Source organism: Dasypus novemcinctus, chromosome 10 (assembly GCF_030445035.2).
Source record: "Dasypus novemcinctus isolate mDasNov1 chromosome 10, mDasNov1.1.hap2, whole genome shotgun sequence".
Lineage (NCBI taxonomy): Eukaryota > Metazoa > Chordata > Mammalia > Cingulata > Dasypodidae > Dasypus > Dasypus novemcinctus.
In genome coordinates, this window is record NC_080682.1 from 85,164,039 (window position 1) to 85,188,746 (window position 24,708).

The window sequence follows — 24,708 nt, forward strand, 5'->3', positions numbered from 1 at the left end:
ATCTTTAAAAAAAAAAAAAGAAAATTTTGTTGTTCTCTCCAGGTGAATGTAAATCCTAATTATAGCCAGAATGAAAAGCAATAAACAGTCTCAGGGCCCTTGGGAGTCTGGATTTATTTAGATAATTCTTCCCATTCCTCCAATACAGAGTAAGAATCCAGAACTAAGTCCAAGAGCACTTGCAAAATGCTGCCGTGGTAACCCCCTTCCCCCAATCCCCAGGAGGTGGGAGAAGGGACACAGAACTTTATGATATTTAAGTGATATGCAACCTGTCTTAAGTGTGAAGTATTATTGCAAAGATGGCCAGCCTGATACAGGTAAGAGCTAAAATTCAGAAGGACACCAATAAATGGCCACAAAACTTAAATTATTAAATAGAACAAATGAGTTTTACAACTGATGTTTTAATGTAATTTTAGGTCATTCATTTTTACAAACACTTATGCCTACTATGCTTAAGGCATTATGCTAGAGCTTCCCAAAGACATGGCTTAACTTAGTCATAGTAACACAATTATTACTTTTTTTTTTTCATGCTTCATGGGCTACATCTAGGACTGAATTGCAGCATATAACCCTAGGGCTGTGGTTTGGCCCTCCCTGATCTTGCTCTGGGTCTCTGCCAGAGGTGAGCATAGCAGTCACTATCTTGATAAGATGTATAAATCAGCAGTCAACATTGTATCACCTGCAGAGAAAAAGATTAATATCCTTTATTTAATACTGATAAATGGATAGGGTTTTTTTTTTTAATGGATGGCTTATGTTTACAAAAAGTGAAAAAGTTTTATACTCATGTTGGCCACAAAGAAATCTTGAAGCCCACACAAAATCTGAATTAACCTCTATAAATTAAAAAATAAGTTACAGGTTAGTAAAACTGTTGCTTCAAACTGTGGGAAAGGCTATATATATATAAAAAAAAAAATTACAAAATCTACATACAACTAATTACAAGGTTGTAAATAATCCCAAGTTTCCAAAAGTCCTGCAACCTTATCTAGAAACACTGACACAACAAATTAAGAATCATGATCTACAAGAAACTAATTTCATGTTAAATTTAAGGAAATACTTTTGATGCAATAGAAACTACCATTTGAATTCTAATACTAAATAGAATTTAGTTATAAGGCTTAATTTGAAATTAGAATCAATAAATTAAAATCAGCCAAAGCATATTAAATCCTAATCCCTGGAAAATAGGGTTCTAAAATGTATTCTAGGAGAGTAGGTCAGATTGTATGACATAAGAGACAATAAAATTTATTCTCAAAGACATGCCAATACAATTTCTTTAACAAAACCTCAGCAAACAAGAATTTTCATACTGTGCATGGGGAGTAACTAAAACCTTTATTATGTATGGTTTTCAAATAACAAGGTGAAAATTGAATTGGAATTATCAATTCAAAGAGCAGTAAAGTGTGAAATTTTAAAAAGTAGACTAGCTATTAGCTAGAGGATAAAAGATAAAGGAAGACAACTGTTTCTTCTATACTACTATTCAAATATCTTCCCTCTGTACATGATGTTGCATATATACAACTACTCCATTTTTATGTTATTTATATAATAGTGAAATCCTGTTAAGCAACCTTGGGTATACAGATGGTGTCTACCTTGGGGGAAAGTAGAAACACTTGATTAAGAGTTTTCACCCACACACTTTAGCTTTTTTTTTTTTTTGGCCAAGATTTTAGTATTAAATTCATAAAGATAGGAAAGACTTTCACTCCACTCCTACAATGTTAAAAGAAAACCAGAGTGCCAATACAAGTGGCTTAATTAATGATATACAAGAAAAACACAACACCAATGGGTTTTCTTAATTTTGCATTTTAAATATCAATATGTGCATGTTTCATTTTTACAATTATAAATTTTCTGGTCTGCTTTAGACAACAGCATTTAATAGTTTTGAATCCATTAAGAGATGTTGCTTTCAATTTGAAACATTGAGTGTGTATGTATATAAAAAATAACCCAATGTATGACTGATCTGATAGATGTTTAAAGCTTATTTTTGAACATGCAGGTAGTAGAGACGGAAGCAAGCCAACCTCTCTACACTGTCTTGCTGTTGGCTTGTTTTTGTAGTGGTATCAATAGTGGTTTTTGGAGGGAACGCATGTGCCTTCAGCCTCTCTTTAAGATCAGATACCACAAGCAACTTAAAGGGTAGGGAACATGGGGAGTGAGCAAGTGTTGAATGTCAAATTTTAAGTGTGTACCCTTTCTAGGTACAAGATAAAAACAGGCCAATGAGGAAAATTTAATGATTAGGGGAAACCCTGCAATCAAATCATAAGACATTTTAGCCGAATTAAGCTCTTTTAATAGATTGCATATATAGATGTTAGCCACACTCTTCAGTCTACTCTTTAAAGAGTAGAACTTTATATCCAATTTACATGCTTCAGATAAGATAGCCTTTCTTATTTGTTACAGTATGGTCTTATAGCCAAATTTCCACTTGTACACTGAAAATTTTAAGAAAAAACATAGGACACAGAGGGAGTTGCCATTTTTTTTTTTAGCAGCAATGAAATATCATTAACCCCTTTTTACATACCGAATTCAAGTCACTATCAGAGGTGAGTAAACAACAAAGTCACCAGGTACAAAATTGCTAGTTCATTTTTAAATTAACTTGAAATTTCCCTTGACCCCCACCCTATTACATCCCTTCTTTTTATAAACAGCAAACATTTTGCTATTTTATACATAGGCTAGCAGGCTTGTTTCAATATGAAAGTGCTAATTCATTTACAGATTTTTAATCAGTTATGTAGTGCTACAGTAAATGTTCAATCTACATAGGAACAATCTTTGATGAATGAAAATGATGAAGTTTGAATAAGGCTATCAGATTACCTTATCTTATTTACATATAAAGTATAGATACCCAATGGTGAGGAAGAGACAGAAATTGGACAAATACTCACAGGTGTAAAAATTACATCTACCTTTGAGCTTATACTGTAAATGAGACATTTTAAATAGTCCTGTAGCCCATGCCTATTTTTTTCCTCAGAAAAAGAAAAGCTGCCTTCATGACATCTCCTCTTGTTTGTAGGTTTCCACAGTGTCATTTGAAGCTTCAGAGTCGGGATCTTACTTTCTTCAAAAAATAAAGAAAATACCCCCCAAGTTACCCTCCCCCCACCCCTAATCCCTCTGGGTTTTTTTCCAGTGCCAGGTTGCATGATCAGGTCCCACCTCCTGGGGTTTTTTGTCCAATCTATTGATCAATTAGTTTAGAGTAGATAACATGAACCAGTTCTGGAACCACTACTAGGAGGAACACAAGCTCTTTACTACAATCACACAGCAGGAAAGAAAATGATAATTCAATTCATCCCTGGCGCTGGGCCTCCAAAATTGAAAGAACTTGGCACAACTGGAGCATTGAATTTGTATCCTCCATGCTTCTCAATCATTTTGGATTCTAGAAAACAAGCAAATAAATGAATTAAGTGACATTTTATCATCTTACTATTTTGAGGGAAAGAAGAAATTTTCCTGAACGAGCCTAATAGTTAACCACTAATAGAAGCCAGTAATTTCAAGTCAGCTGCTGTTCTTCCAAATGTAAAGGGAATGTATAATATGTAAAGATAACAAACTCTCCTGTTATATAATACAGAAGTTGTAGCTTTCACCTTCCCATCATTGAAAAGAAAAAAACTTTAATGAAGGTAAATTCTAATATAAATGTGAGCCTTATTTATGAAGCCCCTTCTTTGAATATAACTTAGCTAATAGTATAAAGATCTATAAAGCTGCCTTGTTATACCTGCAGATGATTACATAGTAAAAGATTATAGTAATCTCTGCACACACATCTATCTTCTTGTCTACAAACAGAAAGAAAAACAACAACAAAAAAGAAAACAAGCTAAATTATACAACAAATACAATTCAGATGCTCTATAGGACATCTCAAATTAATGGCATGAAGAATAAAACGAAAGGGAACAAATCTAGATTAAGACTTTTAGAGGTATAATTAGGAAAACTTTTGTGTTTACTAACAAACCAAGTATAAAATGGCATAGCTTAAATATGCACTGTTCAGGACAGTAGCCACTAGCCACAAGAAAGCACTTGAAAAGTGGCTAGTCCAAATGGAAATGGTCTTTAAGTACAAAAATATACACCAGATTTCAAAGGTATAGTACCAAAAAAAGGTAAAATATCTCAGCAACAATTTTATATTCATAAAATTTAGACATATTGAATTAAATAAAATATATAAAAATTAACTTTGCCTGCTTTTAAAAATAAATCAATTTTACTGATACATATTCATAAAGCATATAATTCATCCAAAGTATACAATCTATGGTATTTGTTATAATCATATAGTTGTGGATTTATTACTTCAATTATTATTAGAACATTTTCATTATTTCAACAAAACCAAACACCAGACAAACAAGAAAATTCTTTACCTCTCAATCTCTCTACCCAGAAATAGCTATGTACACCAAAGGAAGCGTAGAGAGACCGTCTGTTTCTTTTCACTGGTTTTAATGGGGCTACAAGGAATTTTAAATTATATATATGGTTTGCATTTTAGTTCTATTGGACAGCCCTGTTTTATGCATGGTAATATGAATGTGGACTGGCTACTAGATGATACTGGAAATATTATTAAATTTGCTATTATCTGTAGAAATCTATTAGGCTGTAATTATCTGTCTTTTTTTGAAATGCATAAATGAAATGTTTAGGGATGAAAATATATGCCTAGAATTTTCTTTGGGGAAAAAAACCACTCTCTTTAACAGTTTACAGCGGGAAGTGGACATGGCTCAACCAGATGGGCACCTGCCTATCACATGTGAGGTCCTGGGTTCCATCCTGGTGCCTCCTAAAGAAGACAAGCTAGACACTGCATCCTGCTGCAAGGAGCTAGACTGCGGCACCCTGCAGCAACCAGCGAGATGCCGTGCACTGCCCCAACGAGCTAGAAAGCCATACCCCGCTGCAGCAAGCAGATGCAACAGCCTGGGGGGAGTAGATAAAGCTCGAGCCGTTCTGTTAGGCACTCGCCTCCCACATGGGAGGTCCCAGGTTCTGTTCCTGGTACCTCCTGGGAAGGAGAGTAAACAATGAGCAGAAAGAGGAGCGAACTATCTGGGGGTGGGGGGAGTAAAGGAAAAAAAAAGTTTATGGCTTACTAAAATCTTCTACTCTCAAGTCATCACCATGTACTTAAGTACTCCAAATAAAGCTATTACACTTAAGTCTTCAATTGCACTTAAAGACCAAATAAACAAGGACAAAAACAATAAACTGTAGCCAAAAACAAAATTCAGACCCTATAGTAACAATTATAGCTTTTATATAATTTTAAAACTACTAAGTCATTAAATAGTTTAAAGTCACTTAACATACCATGGGCTGCTCTTCTTTGATCTGCCAGAGTTGCTATATCCTGTAACTGTTTCCTTTGTTCTTCATTAAGACCATGAGTCAGAGCCTGATACCATACAGGATTACGATTTTGAATAGCTATCACAAAGAAGAAAAAGAAAGAAATAAATGAAACAGTGGGGGGGGGGGGGGGGGAGAGGATGGCAATAGTAAGAGTGTCCTGGATAGTCCTTTCTATTCCGTTCCCCTTACTCCACCAGAATTCCAGCACTTGAAATTCTTACCTATTTTATATTCTCTGATAATTTTAAAAAATTTAATGCCATGTTTAATTCAATGTATCAAAATAGCATCTTTTCCCATTGATCGATATAATATCATTTATGAGATATTTTACATTCCCTTTTTTTCACATTAAGTCTTTGAAATCAGATATATATTATATATTTGTAGCACTTCCTATTTGGACGTTAACATTTTAGTCAGAAGTACTTGTCCTTGATCTATATTAATGTTTCATGAAATTTATAATTGTTAAAGGAGAGTTACATATCCATGTTGTATAAACATTTTCCAAGAACTGAATAGACCAAAGTCTCATTTCCTTTACTTTTTGAATCCTCATCAACAAAAGTGGTTCACTTTTCTAGGGGAATTGATTTGACTTTGAAGCACAAGCTTATCAGTTTTAAAACCATTATGTTTGCCCAAATTATTTAAATTCACTAACTCTTTGTCACATCATTATTATGAACACTCAACTCAAAAGTTACTACAGTACGGAAATGAAGCTCTAAATCTATCCTCATCAACAACTCTTTTATTTTTTGCAGCCAATTTACAAAATCCTGTCTGCTTGGCTTGAATACCCCATATGCAGTGCGGTATTAATGAGAAAATATTCATCATGGTGCCATTGTTCTTTTATTCAATTACTGAAAATATCTATTGCTATATTCAAAGACCTAAGTTTTGGTTTCTTTTTCTTTCATTTATCTCACCTCTAACCTTTAGCAATCCTTCCTTCTCCTAACAAAAAAACAAACAAAAACATTTATCACCACATACAATGCACAACACTGTGATGATACTAAAAGCCACTGATTATATACTTTGGATTGATAATGTGGTATGTAAATATATCTCAGCGAAACTGTACAACCATGTGATTATACCAAATACCACTGACTGTACACTTTGGATGAACTGTATGCTTTATTAATATGTATCAATAAAATTAGTAAAAAAAAAGGTATTACCTCTCCATCTCTCTATGCTTCCCCTGTAGTCCACAGCTGCTATTGTCTGTCTCTCTAGTTTATCTGTATTTACATTTTGTAAAAACAGTAATATATGCCATACCACCCCTAAAATTTTTAATTTACTTTGTTCTTTCCTTGATAGTCAACTTAAATCTATTGTGAAATTAAAGTCTAGAGGAAAATAAATTCAAGTTTAGCTTTATGACCTTAAAAAAAAAAAAATCTAATGGTAATTCATATATGTATAAAGGATTTTGCCACTAAATCAGTTTTATATAAGTCACAAATGCTGACTCCTAATAGACTCACAAAATGTTTTAACTGGGAGACTTTAAGGCTAATATGGTTAGATTTCTCAAATCCCTAAATTTAAAAAAAAAAATCAAAACATTAAGTAGGGAGCAGATACAGCTCAAGCAATTGAGCGCCTGCTTCCCACATGGGAGGTCCTGGGTTCGATCTCGCTGGGGCCTCCTAAGAACAAACCAAGCAAACAAATGAAAAGCCAATTCAGGGAGCTGATGTGGCCCGGTGCATGAGCACCGGCTTCCCACATAAGAGGTCCCAGGTTCAATCCCTGGCCCTGGTACCTAAAAAATCTAAATGAACCAAAAAAAACCAACCAACCAACTCTCATTGGGTGGCGGATATAACTCAGTGGTTTGAGCGCTTGCTTTCCATGTATGAGGCCCTGGGTTCAATTGGAGAACAAGCAAACCAAAGAAACAGATAGATAAAAAATGCAGAAAAAGCAGTGAATGGCAATGTAAATGCCCTGCTTTCTTTAAAAGTTCCTTAATATATAATTTCTTTTCAAAGAAAGGTAGTTTTCAAAATAGTCACATTATTTTTATATTATGGCTAAAATAACAGTGAACCTGAAGGTGAAGAAATGGAAAACGAATTTTCTCCAAGTCACTCAAACCTTGCAATATTCCATAAAAGTGCCTTATAATAATTGATACATAACCCCACACAGTAATTCCAATAATGTAAACTCTGATTTCCTTGTGTACTTGCTATCAGGGAGTATGGGCAAAAACTATCACATATGATTTTCTATTTCTACTTTATTGTATTTATTGTACCTGGCACCTCCATTTAAACCGTCCTTTAGGAATTGATACATGTTTCTAAAACACAAAGGCAAAGGCAGAACATGTCTGTAGTTCTGATAATCTCAGTAATTTTGTATTGCCACAGAGCTCTGAAGACATTCCCTCATGTTTCCAAAACCTGGCATCAAAATTACTTTGTCATGGGCTTAAGAGACTAAAAGCCTTGGTTATCAGAATTTGTTGTTTTAAATCTAAGTTCCTGATGCATAGGAATGATTTATAGTTAGGACAATGGTTAACTATTGATGGGGTATTCTAATACAGTAATTTTAATGTCTTAGATGGTAGAACACAGATGTCATATTATTTGTTTAAATAAGAAATCCAAGTAAATAATGGTAAAACACAAATATAAAAAACATACAACTAAACGATACACATGTAAGAATGGCTGCTTGTGGGGAAAGCTAGGGGACTGGGAATCAGAAGTGGGAAGGTAGAATTGCCATCATATAACCTTTTGGAACTCTACTGCTTTATTATATGCATACTTAAAAGAAATTTTTTTTACAGTATCCAGGCTGGGGGTCAAATCCAGGGCCTTATATGTGGGAAGACACTGGTCAATCACTGAGCTATACTGACTCCCCCATATTTCAAAATTATAAACTAAAAAAAAGGTAAAATTAAGAGGAGGCAAGAATAATCTGAAATTCTATAGCAAAAGTAGAAGTAATTTTGGTTGTTTTGCCTATTAATCCTAAACCACTTTCTAGTTTGGATTTGATATCTCATGCCCTCTTCTTTAGAAGGTATACATAAGTAAGAACAGATTGGTCAAGTAAACCAATGGATCAAATGGAGCTATTTAAATTACAAATAACAAACTGACTTACTTTGAAATATAGCTTTAAATATCTGGTACTCATCAACAGGGTTATCTTCATCATCGATGATTGTAGAATAGCCTTCTAGAGCAGTCTCCTCAGCATCATCTTCTTCCCAATCTTCATCATCTCCATCCTCACCTGCTTGTTTAGCTAGAATCTCCAAATATTCTTGTCCATCTTCATCAATATCATCTTCATCACTCCCTAGTTCTTCTGCCAAGTGCAAAATAGTATTTTTGTTAAAATTAAAACATTTGCCACTCGACAAAAAGACAATGATTATAGGCTCTGAGCCTTATTTCCTAGTCAAGTAATAATTTAAGTTACAACCTCGATATACTTTTTGTTAGATTTTTAAAAAGGTAGGCTAAGCTTGTAAAAAAAGAGACATTTGACCTTATTTTGGAAATATTACAATATTTTCTTTTAACCAACAACGATTCATTACCCAACATTCAATTGATTTATATTCTTGTTAGTCGAAAGTGTTTCACAAGTCAAATGTATGAGCCAATATTTAATCAATTTATAACTTTCCATTCTCTCCTGCCACAATTTCTATACTACGTATTTCATATGAGACAAATCATTCAATATTTGTCCTTTTGGGACTGGCTAATTTCATCATGTCTTAATGAACAATGGTATACAAATATCTCTCAAGAGTTTCAGTTCTTTGGAGTATATGCATAGGAATGGACATGCTAGACTATATGGTAAATCTGTTTAACATTCTGAGGAATTCCTAAACTGTTTCCTATGGTAGCTGCACCATTTTACGTTCCAACCAAAAATGTATGAGGGTTGAAGAACATTCCTGTATTTATATTAACCACAATCATCTAATCATCTACTTCCAAAATCATTGTCATACATTCCCAATAGTACCCTCGAGCTGCCCTCCAAGAATCAACTTCCTAGACTACTTGTTTCAGCCACAAACACATCCATACACCAGGAGTGTTAGTGGAATTAGATAAAAGTACCTGAAAAAGTCTTTTAGAAGTAGTGTTTGCATAACTTGTTCGAGCTGCCTTTTATTTTTGAGAATTTGAAAATTAAAAAAAAATTTTTTTTCCAAATGAAAAAAATTACATGAGGGTTCCTATTTCTCTGTATTCTAGTGAGTATGAACTGGTATCTTATTGTACTTTTAACTTCCATTTCTCTAACGGCTAATAATGTTGGGCATCTTTTCATAAACATTGGCTATTTCAGTATCTTTTGTTGATCCCTTTCAAATTAATTTTTTTATATGATGTTAGGTAGGGGTGCACAGTCATTCCAGTTGAACCAGCACCATTTGTTGGAAAGATTATTTCATCGCTGAGTGGACTTGTCACACTTGTCAAAAATCAAGTAGCCAGAGATGTGTGGATATACTTTATTCCATTGGTCTATGTCTATTATGCCAGACCACTCTATTTTAAAAACTGTAGCTTTGAAGTACATTTCAAATTCAGGACTTGAGTCCTCCACTCTCATTTTTCTACAAGGTCTATTCATGGGCCCTTGCAATTCCATACAAATTTAATGAATGGCTTTTACATTTCAGCGCAAAAGGTTACTTGAAGTAGTGATTGCACTGAATTTGTACATTGCTTTAGGCAGTATTGACATTTTAACAATATTTAAGTTCTAATTTATGAAAATGGGATGTATTTGCATTTATTTAGGCTTTTAATTTATTCCAGCTGTGTTTTATAGTTTTCAGTGCACAGGACTTTTCACCTCCTGGGTTCAATTTATTCCTAGGTATTTTATTCTTACAGATGGCTATTGTAAATGGAATTGTTTTCTTGATTTCCTTTTTAGATTGTTCATTACTGGTATATCTGGCATGTTTATCTTGTATCCTGCAACTCTGCTAAATTTATTAGTTCTAGTATTTTTTTTTCATATTTTTTCAATCAATTTTATTGATACATATCAATAAAGCATATAATTCATCTAAAGTGTACAATCAATGGTATTTGATATAATCACAGTTACGTATTAATCACCTCCATCATCATTAGCGTGTTTTCATGATTTCAATAATAATAATAAAAAACAAACTAAGAAAATTCTTCACCCTTTGATCTCTCTATGCTTCCCAGGCTGTACACAGCTGCTATTTCTGGCTGTTTTTGCACTATTATTTACTTATATATAAAGCAATTTTATTGAGATATTTTCATATACCATACAATTTATCCAAAGTGTATAATCAATGACTTTTCATATAATCACAATATTAAGCATTCATCACCACAAAAATTTTTAGAACTATTCCATTACTCCAAAAAACAGCTTTCTTGATGATTCTTTAGAAAGTTCTATATATCAGCACATCATCTGCAAAATAGGGATAATGACTCCTTTTTTTTTTTCTTTACCAACTTAGACACCTTTTGTTTTGTTCTCTTGCCTGACTGAAGTCCTTCTAATTTTGGGTTTAGTTTCACTTCTTATTCTAGTTTCTTTAACATGTAAAGTGCGGTTATTGACTTGTGAACTTCTTTTTAATGTAGGCACTTAAGAGCTAGGTATTTACCTCTGAGTACTGCCCTTGCTGCTTGCTATAAGCTTTGGAATGTTTTCTTTTCATTTTCATTTGTCTCATAGTATTTCCCTGCACTCATATCTTTGACTCATTGGTTGTATAAGAGTATGTTGTTAAATATCCTCTTATTTGTAAATTTTCCATTTTTCCTTCTGTTGATTTTTAGCTTTATTTCACTGGGATCCAAGAAGGTATTTTTTATGATTGATTATAATTTCTTAAATTTACTAAGATTCAATTTGTAGCCTACCACATGGCCCATCCTAGAAAATGTTCCATATGCACTTGAGAATAATGTGTATTCTGCTGCTGTTGGGGAGTGTTCTATACATGTTCATGAGGTGTAATTGATTACTATTGCTCAAGTCCTCTATTTCATTATTAGTTTTCTCTTTAGATATCAATTATTGAAAGTGGTATATTGAGGTCTCCAACTATAATTGTCGACTATTTCTCCCTTCAATTTTTGCTTCATTTACTTTGGGGCTCTGTGGTAAGGGTGCAAACATATTTATAATGATATTTTCTTGCTATATTGAACCTTTTAACAGTAAAGAATATCCTTCTTTGTCTCTTAAGTTTTTTATACTTTAACTCTATTTTAGCATACAAGTCATCCAAAGTGTACAAACAACGTTATTTAGTATAGTCACATAGTTGTGCATTCATCACTTCAATAATTATTAGCGCATTTTCATTATTTCAATAATAAACAACAAACAAGACGACAAGAAAATTCTTTACCTCTCAATCTCTGCAAAAAAATTATTTGCTTTTTGGTAATATATCCTTCTAATTTCCCCTCTTGTATAATTTTTTAGTTGTTTTCTTAGTGGTTACCTTTGTAATTACAACATCCTAAATGAGTAACAACCTAGTCCAACTGGTATTAACCTAGTTTTAGTAGTATACAAACATCCCTACCTCTTTTATTGTTGGCTCATATAACATCTTTATACACTGCATGCCCACTAACACAAATATTTTAAAGGTTATTTCATACATTTTCCTGTTACAGTCATATAGGGAAGAAAGAAGTTATAAACCAAATGTACAAAAATATAGGAATTTCTAATGACCTCTGGTAACTTTTACCAATGTTCTTTATTTCTTATGGCTTTGAATTATTGTCTTGTGTCCTTTTACTTCAGTCTAAAGGATTCTCTTTAGTATTTGTTGTAGGGTGCGTCTTCTGGTAAAGTTGTAAATGTCTTCACTTCCCCCTTTTCTGAAATTTTATTTTACCAGATATGAAATATTTTGTTGAATTTTTTTCCTTTAAGAACTTTATATATGCTATCCCAAGGTCTTCAAGCCCTCACAGTTTCTGATGAGAAATCAATGTTAACCTTATCAGGGATCCCTCGTTTGTGACATATTCCTTCTCTCTTGCTTTCAAAATCCTGTCTTTGGATTTTGACAGTTTCACTCTTAATATGTTCATTTATTTCATCTGATTTGGGAAGTTTTCAGCATTATTTCTTCAAATACTTCTTCTGCCCTTTCTTGTCCTTCTGATGCCAATGATATATATGATGGTACTTATGATGTATCCCATAGGCCTGACAGGCTCTGTTAATTTTTTCCTTTCTGTTTCTCACACTGGATAATTGCAATTCTCTTCTTCAAATTCACTGATCTTTTCTTTTTCCTGTTCAAATACGTATTCTAAGATTTGTCCAATTTTTTTTTTTAATAACTTCTACTTTGTACAGATATTTTCCTGGTTTCCTTTACTTCTTTGTATAGGGATGTCTTTAACTCATTGAATATATTAAGGCAGTTGTTTTTAATAGTTCCTGCTTCTTCAGGGATGGTTTTTGACCTGTAATTTGTCCATATTTTCCTGTTTCTTTGTGTATTTTGTAACTTTTTGTTGAGAACTGGGCATTCTAAGTATTACGCTGATATTACTGTAGAAATTTAGTTCTCCCACTCCTCTGGGAAATCCCTTACCTGTTTCATCATCATCTTCAGCTTCATCATCATCATCGCTGTCATTTTCATGTTCTGCGTGGCAGGCATATGCTCTTTTTAATCCATTAAATAAAAGGATAAAAGCTGGCAAAATTTGTCCAGAAACCTGATTTAAAACTTGTGGTATTTGTTCCATATCAATTAGAGCACAGAGGCCCAGAACGCACATCTTTCTGTCATGAAGCCTTAAAAAAAAAAGATCAAGAAGAATGTAATTATTTCTACTTTCTTTTTTTAATAAGCTGAACTCAAGTTAAATAACTGAAGGTCCAGTTTGTCACTTACCCCAAGAAACAATCAACATCATTAAGCCACTGTGTAATAAAATGATTTGTAACTGGTTCAACATTATTAGGGAAGCGAAGATTTTCTAAAGTATTGAGCAATAGATGTGGATTATAATACAAAGCTGCAATGGCAACCTGCAGGCACATTGTTCGAAGTTCACTCGTCTTAACTTCTCTTGTCAGTCTCTCTAAAGCTGCTTCCACGAATAAGGGAATACACTGTAAAGAAATATCATAAAATATTCCAAAACTGCGATTAACAGCATTCTAACTAGCATACACATATAAATTATACCTAATCCTTTAACCTCACATTCAATGATTGTATAGCTTTTATCTTAGTCTCAAGGAGGTATTTCATCGGGAAATCTCATTTTGGAGAAAGTGAAGTTCTTTAGTGAGATATTAGAGCTTCACCTCAAAATGAATCATAGAATAAAAAATGTCCTCTTAAAATTGACCACAGAACACAGATGCAAGAGAATCCTGTGAGCTAGAGCAGATGTACATCACTATTACAGGGTGGTGGGAATGTGGAGAATCATGAGAAAAATACAATTGGGGTGACCTACAGACTACGTTATCAGCAATACTGTAATATACTTGGGTGGGGGGAGGGTTATGGAAAAAGTGCCAAATGTATGCTATGGCCGATGGTTGGTGGTAATAGTCTGATGATATTATCTCATAATCTGTAATAAATAGTCTACCACAGTGTGGCGTGATGGTGAAGGGGTATTGGTATGGGAATTCTACACACCTCAACTATTGTTTTTAAGTTTGCAATCTTTGTAATAAAAATGTATTTAAAAAAATAATAAGGTGGGTTGGGGGGAAAATACACCAAATATAAGATACAGAATATAGTTACTAGTAATATTTTGACGATGCTCTTGCGTAGCTTCTAACGAATGTGTCACACAATGCAAACAAGGTGTTGGTGGAGGTGATGTATGGGACCCCTGTATGATGTTATGCATGTTTATTTTCTAAGTTCACAACTTTTACTACACTTACTGGTTATATATGTACATGTATGAATGATATACTTCAATTAAAAAAATTTTTTTAATTGACCATGGAAATTTAATATTCAAAGCTAACTTACTGCTAAATAATGTGGCAAGCAATACTATCTTGCAACATACTACAAAAAAATCCTATAATATGCGTGATTGTATTGCAAACTATAACTTCAGCCAAAGCTTACCTTGCGCAATAACAAAATAGCCATAAAACGTACCATATTTCCATACATATTGAACACATGATCATCACTGTATTTTAGTTAAATTTTAAATCAGAATCTTAGTTCTCTAATAAATAATGACATACAGAATATATAACCAATGCCCCTCTCCTCACATCCTCAAAAAACAGTGAAGGGCAAGGATTCCTTCTTGAATCCTCAAATACAAATCAAATCATTACTACTTAGGCCTTACTGACCTGATCAATGCCACGCCCTTTGCACTGTAGAATGATGACCTCTAACAATTTTGCTGCATGACATTCTGCATCTTCTCCTGCAACTCCAGTAAGAACCTGATGATCATAGAACATAAAAATGTAATGAAGCTTCGCAAAACCTTTAATCCAGAGACACACATTACTTTCCCTTGAGTATAGGGTCAGAATATTTTGTAAAATATACTAATCCACACTAATGCTTACATTTTCCATTATACAGATTAGTCTAAAACTCCTGTGACCTATATAATGTTTACCACAAAGTGGTTTCAAATACCATATATATTTTCACAATTTCATTTTTAGAGCAGAAACATCATATAATATTTTCTGATATTATCTAAGGATGACCTACCTTTTTGCACATACTGTATATCATTTCAAGATACTTGGTATCAGACAGAAGCGTGTCTGTATCAACTGTTACATAATTATGAAGCAGAGGCATCATATCTGTATTAATAAAAAGCATCAGTCACACAGCTATACTAATATAAAAGCTTTATTTTCACTCCTGAAATATTTCCAGACAAAATCATATCTTTGACATAATTTTTTCCTTAATGTTCACTTTTAATTATTCACTTATAACCAAATGCAGTAACAAACACCTATCATTACAATGAATTATAGTAAACACCAAGATTATATAAACATATATATCTATGTTTATATAATATACACATATCTACTATATATAATTATGTTATATATATTTATATATGCATTATATATGTAATTATATATGATTATGGAGAGAGACACTGATTGACTAGGAGTGGGGAGAATGTGGGGGGGGGAGTGAAAAACTAAAAATACATAATGGAAATCTATGCCATGAGTTGTCCTTTAACATTACTACTGATAATTAATCCAAATGATGTAGTTGGATCAAAATAGTATACATGTTCAAATGATGTTAACAAAAAATTAATCAAAATGGAAAAATCCATTTCACATTTTTACTTACCTGTAAAGTAATCAAAGCCATCTTGCTGAAAGACCTCAAATACAAGGGGTAGGAGCTGCCACATCTGTGGAGATACTTGTTGACATGTCAAACTATGTGCTAAAGAGAAGATCTCTTCATAGAATTCTAAAAGAGAATGCACTAGTCATTAGTACAAGGCTTGCTGATGTGAAATAGCAAAAAATTCTTAGCACAACCAGAGGTATATACCTAATACATGCTGTTGTAAAACAGTACCAATGACCTGTAAGCAGATCCCCTCAAGTTGCTGGGTTATCTAAAAGAGAAGAAAAAAACCATATAGAATTGAAGTACGAAAATACTAAAATAATACAATCCACTGCATTTAAATATGAAGTCAGTATTGTTAAACTGATAAAATGTAATGAAATACTAATAAAATAATACACACATAATAATCTGCTTTGTTACCTAAAAGGGAAGGGAAAAAGTTTCTGGAAAAACGCAAACAATTATAAAAATAAAGGAACCACAACCACTCTGAAAACAGCCTTTAGATATTTTGTTTGGAAATTGCAATTAATTCAGTCTGGACATAATTGAAAAGTTACTATTTCCCAAAGAAAAAGTGATTGAAAAAAAAATTGCAAGTCAGAAGAAGATCAATTTCAAGGACACAGAACTTAATATATTCACAGCTACTCAACTACTAGAAAAATACAGTACACTACTCATTTGTTTGCCATGGGTATAGTTAAGAATACAAAAACACCTTCCTGCAAAGACAAGTTACAATCTGAAAATATGAACAACATATGATTTATGGATAACACATTTATTATCATTATGAACACCTTATTCAGGACAATGGTTACTTCTGGGAAGGGAGGGAAGAAGGGAAATGAGATTAGGAAGTGGTGACAAAGAGGGCTTCAATTATATTGCAAAACAGTGCAAGGTAAATAAAGTGCTGGTGGTTAAAAGGTAATGGTTATAGCTTCATTTACTTTTTAAATTAGGATTAAATCAGGATGAAATTTAATATTCATTTTTAAAAATCCATGACTGCAAGCTTACCTTTCTAAAAGATAAGATGAAAAGAAGGAAAAAAACTAGGAAGAATATATATTCCTAGGTCTTGCTACACTTCAGAATTTGAGAAGGGAAACCTGAGAGAGACCCAAAATTATGAGTTCCAAAGTAAAGAATGTTAACAAAGTCCTTCTTTCTTTCTTTTTTTAAAGATTTCTTTTTTATTTATTCTCCTCCCCCTACCCGGTTGTCTGCTCTCTGTGTCCATTTGCTGTGTGTTCTTCTGTGACTGCTTCTATCCTTTATCAGTGGCACCGGGAATCTGTGTTTCTGTTCGTTGCGTCATCTTGTTGTATCAGCTCTCCGTGTGTGTAGTGCCATTCTTGGGCAGGCTGCACTTCCTTCATGCTGGGCGGCTCTCCTTATGGGGCGCACTCCTTGTGTGTGGGGCTCCCCTACGTGGGGTACACCTCTGCGTGGCACGGCACTCCTTGCGCGCATCAGCACTGCGCATGGGCCAGCTCCACACGGACCAAGGAGGCCCGGGGTTTGAATTGTGGACCTCCCATGTGGTAAGGGGACACCCTATCCACTGGGCCAAGTCTGCTTCCCCATAGTCCTTCTTTCTATTCCTTCTACTAATACTCTGGACGCTACAATGTTTATGAGATTATCGATCTTATCTTTTCAAAGGTGAACTTATATGACAAAATCAAAGTAACCAGAGTTATATAACTCAGAACCCACCTAAAACCTGGACAACACTGGATCAGTCTTACCTCTTTATGATCTTCAACTACACTAAGAAGTGTGTCAATCGTATTTAGAATTCCCATAGCAGTAACTGCTTTGTCATCGCTTCCTTCTTCATCTGGCCCAGTCTGGATTACTTGGTTAAATGTCATTGCCTAGATTCAAGGGAAAATATCTCAGGCTTGACATTAAAGAAGTATAAATGTGTTTCAGTTTAAAACTTAAAATTTAAAAGTTCTCATTAGGATTACAATAACAAATAGTTTCTCCAAATGGATTAATAATAATTAAAAAGATTAGACTGTATAATCAAATGATCCTGGCTCTGTCACTATGGGTAAATTTTAACAAGTTACTTGAGTTGTTTCCTGATGTCATTTGGGGACTTCACAGAGCTATTTTGAGAATTAAATGAGGGTAGAAACAAATAATGCTTAATATTATGAATATTCTCATTAATATTACTGACTAGTTTTTGATAATGCCCAAATCAGTTAGTCATCAAGTTGGTTGATTTGTCTTTGGAAAATTAAACTGATTTGTTTTGAAACAAATTTCTGAGGTGTCATAACCAATATTATCTTAATGTATTATAAATGCACTATATATACTTAATAGATGCTACTGTATTTAAAGGTATTTATCCACTTCAATGCCCACCCCAAGAAACAGAGAGTGTCTGCACTGACAGTTCCATCCACCTGCCCAATGGGACTTACGCTCCCTTTCAATTAGAAAGAGTGGGCATCACAATCTCAAAATCCTCAAGACTGGGGAATGAACAATGGACTAAAATAGACTTGTTATTATTCTATTATAGACTTGTTATTCTGGCAATGGAAGAACTTTTATCACTGATATAAAGGCTGTGGCGACCAGAGGTTCTCAGGGGAGGAAGAGGGAAGAGTAGGTGTAATAATATGGGGGCATTTTGGGACACTGGAATTGTCTTGCATGACATTGCAATGATGGATAAAGGCCATTATATATTTTGTCATAGCCTACAAAATTGTGCAGGATAGTGTAAACTATAATGTAAACTACAGTCCATGGTTAGTAGCAATGCTTTAATGTGTTCACCAATTTTAGTAAATGTACCACACTAATGAAGGTTGTTGTTGATATGGTAAAGTATGGGAGGGAAAAGAGAGGAGGTATGTAACATTTATGTAATCTAAACCATCTTTAAAAATAAAATAAAATTTAAAAAGACTACTTCAATTTTTAAGTAGAGCCTTATTAATCCAGGAAACTAAAAAAACAGACAACAGCAATGCAGTGTGAGATATATGTTAAGAACATGTTATCATAGAGGCCAACAGCAGAGTTATAAATCCCAAGCCCACAAATTACTTTCACTGGCAAGTTACCGAACCATTCTATACCTCATAGAATAATGAGGCATAGGGATAATAATCACATAGAACTGTATGAGGACTGAGTTAAATGACAAGGCTTTAGAATAGTACTTGCTATACAGTAAGTTCTGTGAAAAGATTTGCAGTAAGTATGGCAAGGAGTAGCTTGTGAAAATACTTGAATAAATCATTGGTTCAAATTAACATACCAAATGTTGTGTCATTTCTACTGCAATAGGAGTAACTTCTTCACTATACTCGCAGATCATTTTCTGAATTACATTGGTAAGATCATCATTTTCTGTTTCTCTTATAATATGAAGAAGGGCTTGCATTACAGGTCTAATAAATGGTGTGATATATTCCTTAGCTGTTAGAGAAAAATACAAAAAAATAGCTGAACAGCTAAAAAGGCCAAAACAGCAAAATCTTAAAACCCCGAGGTAAGGTACAACAAAACATAAAAAAGAAATAATTCCACATACAAAAGAAGACAAGGTAACAGGTGATAAGAATTGTCTTACATAATTAAGTGCAAAGACATTCCACTAATTTGATGTACAAATCCTTTACCTTTTTCTTGATTGCTGATCAACACCTGAAGTGCAATGGCAGCTTCCACTTTCACAGGCATTTCCCTGTCATCAATCAGACATCTTCTTGTAAGTTCTAAGGCTGTTTGTAGGTTCTGGTCACTTTTGAACTTCACTTCACAAAAATAGTGAAGGACCCAGCAAGCCTTTTTAAAGATATGCAGTAATTTACTATAGATATCTCACATTAAATTACCCCAGGTTACAACTCTATTCCCAAAGCTCTGTGTATGGGAATTTGGAGGCTGGCCAGTGGTGGAAGTGTCCAAAGAGACAATACTAGACCAGTACTATGACCCCAAGTTACTCTCTGGCTGCATGGCATTGTGTGGATAGCAAGCTCTGAATGCAAAACACAGACAGACATTGCTACCAGACATAGATGAAACTATGCACACATTACAGCAGCCATTAAAAAATTTACATGAAAAAGAGGTCTAAAATGAAATATGACTTTTAAAGTGAACATGAAAGTTTCCATATAAATGTCCACATAAACAAATCATTCATTACAAGACTGAAAAAACAAAAACAAATACAATTTTAAAACATACCCTTGCTCTCATGTAGCCTAGTTCACTGCTAAAGAGAGGGAAAACATGATTCTGCAGCATGTATTCCATCTGATCTTTGTATATCTTCTTCTGTGAACATAAATGTTAGAAATATAAATGCAATTATTTCAAATTCTAAACATGAACAAATTCCAAACAAATGAACACAAACAATGCTACTGATATCACAACATACATTTATTCTGAATCTCTAACCCCAGGATATACAACCAATTTTCTTATTCCTGAACTTTATCATCAAAAAAACACTGTGTAAACAAACACGCACACAAAAAAAACATTGTGATGTATGGGAGCCCTATATGATGTTATGCATGTTCGTTTTTTAAGTTCACAAGTTTTACGATATACTTACTTGTTTATATATGTTCATGAATTTTTTTAAAAAACAAAATTTTTTTATACTTTTTTACACCGTGTGATTAGAAAGCAATTATGTCAAATCTTAATAGCAATGAATTTGTGTAATGGAAGTGTTTCCCCCACCACCACATACAATTTTTTATAATGAAAAATCCTATCTGTAAAGTTAGTATCTGAACATAAGAAAAATACTACTTCCAAGGAAATAAACAGGATATCTAAAAAGATATTCAGGGAAGCAGAAGAGACTCCAGTGAATGACTTCCTGCCTACCACATGGGAGATCCCAGATTTGGTTCCCAATGCCTCCTAAAGAAGACAAGCAAGACAGTGAGCTGACACATCAAGAGACACAAGGAGGAAAACATAATGCGATACAAAAAGTCAGGGAGTGGAGGTGGCTCAAGCGATTAGGTGCCTCCCTTCTACATGGGAGGTCCCAGGCTTGGTTCCCAGTGCCTACATAAAAAAGGAAGATAAACACACAACAAACAGACACAGCAAGGGGGTGGGGAGAAATAAATAAAATAAATCTTTAAAAAAATAAGAGACATTCAGAAACAAAATGGGGAGCAGATGTGGCTCAAGAAGTTGAGCTCCTACTTCCCACATAGGAGGTCCCACGTTTGGTTCCCAGTGCTATCTAAAAAACCAAAAACAAACAACAAGCAAAACAAACAAAAAAACTAACTCAAGAGGAGCTAATGTGGCTCAGTGGTTGAATGCCAGCTTTCCAAATACAAGGTCCTAGGTTCAATTCCTGATCTCTGGTATGCCAAGGAAAAAAAAAAAGAAGATATTCTGAAAATAGAGTATTTCCTCAATGATAACATGATGCTTTGATAAGGGGCTCCTTGAGTTGCACATTCTGTCAACAATAAAAACAGATAATTGGGGAAGCGATGTGGCTCAAGTGATTGGACTCCTGCTTACCACACGGGAGGTCCATGATTTGGTTCCCAAAGCCTCCTAAGGAGGACAGAGCTGGCACGATGGGCAGGTATGGCCAGCTGACACAACCAGAGACACAAGAAGAAAAATGAGAGACACAACAAAGCAGGGAGCAGAAACTCCTGGTTATTCCTAAAGAAGATGAGCAGGTCAGCAAGCTGGCGCAATGGGCAGGCATGGTGAGCTGATGAGGCAACAAGAGACACAAGAGCAAAAGCATAATGAGAGACACAACAAAGCAGGGAATGGAGGTGGCTTAAGCAGTTAGGAGCCTCACTCCCACATCAGAGGTCCCAGGTTCAGTTTCTGGTGCCTCCTAAAGAAACACAGAGGGAAGCGAACTTGGCCAAATGGATAGGGCGTCCGCCCACCACATGGGAGGTCCGTGGTTCAAACCCCGGGCCTCCTTGACCCTTGTGGAGCTGGCCCATGAGCAGTGCTGATGTGCGCAAGGAGTGCCCTGCCACGCAGGGGTGTACCCCGTGTGAGAAGTGCGCCCAGTAAGGAGAGCCGCCCAGCGCGAAAGAAAGTGCAGCCTGCCCAGGAATGGCGCTGCACACACGGAGAGCTGACACAGCAAGATGACGCAACAAAAAGAAACACAGATTCCTGGTGCTGCTGCTAAGGATAGAAGCAGTCACAGAACAGCACACAGTGAATGGACACAGAGAGCAGACAACTGGGGAGAAAATAAATAAATCCATAAATCTTTTAAAAATAAATAAATACATAAAGATTCTCATTGTCATTAGCCATGAAGAACGCATATCACAGCTACAATGAAAAACCACTTCACATCAAGTAGGATGACTATCATAAAAAAAAAAGCACAACACTGATTATACTAAAAGCCACTGATTATACACTTTAGATGGACTGTATGACATGTGAATATATCGCAATAGAAAAGCTTAATAAATAAATAATTGTGCAAGAATAGCCAGAAATAGAACCTATGAACAGCAGGGGAAACAGTGAGATTGAAGAGTGAAGTTTGTTTATTATTATTATTATTATTATTACTATTGATATAATGAACATGCACTACTAATGACTGAAGTGTGATGAATGCACAACTATGTGATTATACCAAATACCATTGGCTGTACTCTTTGGATGAATTGCATGATTTATTAATAAGTATCAAAAACATTGATTTGGAAAAAGAAGAAAAAAGAAGGAAAAAAACCCTCACAAAAATGTATGTCCAGTTGTTTCTCCAGTGTTCAGAAAGATAAATTAATGAGCATAGACTGGTTAAATGACAACTGAGTTTGTTTTTAGGATTAAATAAGAAATGTACCACACACAAAAAAAGGTACACAAATGGGCTAAGAATTATTCGTAATAGACAAAAGGAAAAAACCTACAAATCAATGGATAAATACAATATGGTATATCCATACAATTAAATATTATTCATCAATAAAAGAGAATGAAGTATTGATACATATTGCATAGACGTATCTTGAAAACATCATGTTAAATTTAAGAAGCCAGTCACAAAGGACAACATATTGGATGACTCCATTAATATGAAATATTAAGAACAGGCAAATTTATAGGCAAAAGTAGATTAGTTACTACCTGCTGTAGGGGAATTATTGGGAAATGGGGAGTGACTACTAATGGTTTGAGGGCTACTTTTGGTTAATGAAAAGGTTTTAGAAACAGCGGCGATGGTTGCACAGCTTTGTGATTATACTAAAAACCAATGAGAAGAACAGGTATAGCTCAGTGATAGGGTGCCTGCTTCAGATGTACGAGGTCCTGGGTTCCACCCCCAGTGCCTCCTAAAAAAGAAAACACATCGAATTGTATACTTTTAAAATGGAGGCATTGTATGGTATGTTAATTATATCTTAATATAATTTAAAAAAAAATCCTACCCACAAACACACATAAATGTACATGCAAGAAATACCTTCAGAAGTATTTCAGCTAAAGACCCAATCATATGCAGGGCTCCATCTTTTTTTCGAGGATCAGCATTTGCTTCTGTAAGAATCTGGTAGCAAAATCCCATAGTCTTTTGTAGTACCTAGGTTAAAGAGAGAAAAGTAATACTTTATTGGGAACCACAACAATTCATAAAGAAAAAATATTAATAACAAAATGACTTACACAACTAACGCTAAAATCTAAGTGTAGGGAAGTGGACATGGCTCAACTGACAGAGCATCCATCTACCATATGGAACGTCCAGGGTTCGATCCCCAGACCTCCTGACCCATGTGTTAAACTGGCCCACTCACAGTGCTGCTGCATGCAAGGAGTGCAGTGCCATGGAGGGGCCACCCCCGCATAGGGGTGTCCCTTGTGCAAGGAGTGTGCCCTGTGTGAAATAAGTGTAGCCTGCCCAGGAATGTCGCTGCACACACGGAGAGCTGACTCAGCAAGATGATGGAACAAAAAGAGACACAGTTTCCCAGTGCCGCTGGATAATGCAAGCAGACGCAGAAGAACACACAGCAAATGGACACAAAGAGCAGACAACGGTGGGGTGGGGGTGGGGGGGATAAATAAAATAAATCTTAAAAAAATATATTAAGAAAAACTGAGTGTACATATATTTGCAAATTTTAAATAATTACAAAAGTTATATTCAAGTTAATCTACAAAAGTCAGCATACATCAAATAACTTACCTCTTTCCTCTTACTACAGGCTGTAAACAAAAGTGTCTGGGCAGCAGTGGTAGGAGAAATAAAATCTTCAAACACATCTACAGAACAAATTCAAAATAAAGGTAGAAAACAATTTTAACGTTCCAAAACACCAACATTATATAATTTTTAAATGACACTACATAAAAAGATGTATAGGTTTTTACTAAATCTTTATCTAATTATGAAAATGAACCCAGACCCCCATCTTGCAAAAGCTTAATTCCATCTCTTTTCTGCATATAGTAACTTAAGCCAAATTACAATTCTTAAATTCCTTCCAGGGATGCCAAGTGATTACAGCTTCTAGCATGCACCTTCATAATTCCCATATATATGAAGACCAACATGGGATCCAAATATATAGTTTAGACAATTAGTGTTAGGTATAATGATGAATTTCTAACAATTTTAGTACGTGCCAGGAGCATAATCTTAATTTAGTAAGACTAATGTATTTGTGTCTGCTAAAAATAAAGGTCATTGTAAATTTCCTAAGAAATAGGCCCAAAAAGGTTTAAACAAGGGATAATATGCATTAAGAGAAAGAAGTTTTCAGTACCAAACCTCCGTCAGGTCTTAATGTCCCCTGGACTTGCCATAACAACCA

At 34.6% G+C, this 24,708-nt stretch overlaps 1 protein-coding gene and 1 non-coding gene across 2 annotated transcripts in view; both read right to left on the reverse strand.

Moving 5' to 3' along the window:
• Nucleotides 1–387: 387 nt before the first annotated feature.
• The window catches only part of IPO7 (importin 7), a 56,337-nt gene continuing 32,016 nt past the window's right edge, over nucleotides 388–24,708 (reverse strand). The window contains exons 11-25 of the mRNA XM_004470248.5: nucleotides 24,081–24,157; nucleotides 23,358–23,474; nucleotides 20,099–20,188; nucleotides 19,525–19,690; nucleotides 19,161–19,321; nucleotides 17,620–17,748; nucleotides 16,058–16,124; nucleotides 15,848–15,973; nucleotides 15,233–15,330; nucleotides 14,857–14,952; nucleotides 13,406–13,626; nucleotides 13,100–13,305; nucleotides 8,605–8,811; nucleotides 5,410–5,526; nucleotides 388–3,454 (exon numbers count right to left, since the gene is read on the reverse strand). Of these exons, the coding sequence (XP_004470305.1) occupies nucleotides 3,357–3,454; nucleotides 5,410–5,526; nucleotides 8,605–8,811; nucleotides 13,100–13,305; nucleotides 13,406–13,626; nucleotides 14,857–14,952; nucleotides 15,233–15,330; nucleotides 15,848–15,973; nucleotides 16,058–16,124; nucleotides 17,620–17,748; nucleotides 19,161–19,321; nucleotides 19,525–19,690; nucleotides 20,099–20,188; nucleotides 23,358–23,474; nucleotides 24,081–24,157 (1,976 nt within the window). The 3' untranslated portion in view covers nucleotides 388–3,356. The remainder of the gene's footprint in view (nucleotides 3,455–5,409; nucleotides 5,527–8,604; nucleotides 8,812–13,099; nucleotides 13,306–13,405; nucleotides 13,627–14,856; nucleotides 14,953–15,232; nucleotides 15,331–15,847; nucleotides 15,974–16,057; nucleotides 16,125–17,619; nucleotides 17,749–19,160; nucleotides 19,322–19,524; nucleotides 19,691–20,098; nucleotides 20,189–23,357; nucleotides 23,475–24,080; nucleotides 24,158–24,708) is intronic.
• LOC111767006 (small nucleolar RNA SNORA23) lies at nucleotides 19,769–19,950 on the reverse strand. Its single transcript, XR_002798907.1, has one exon. It is a non-coding gene; the product is annotated as a small nucleolar RNA SNORA23 (small nucleolar RNA).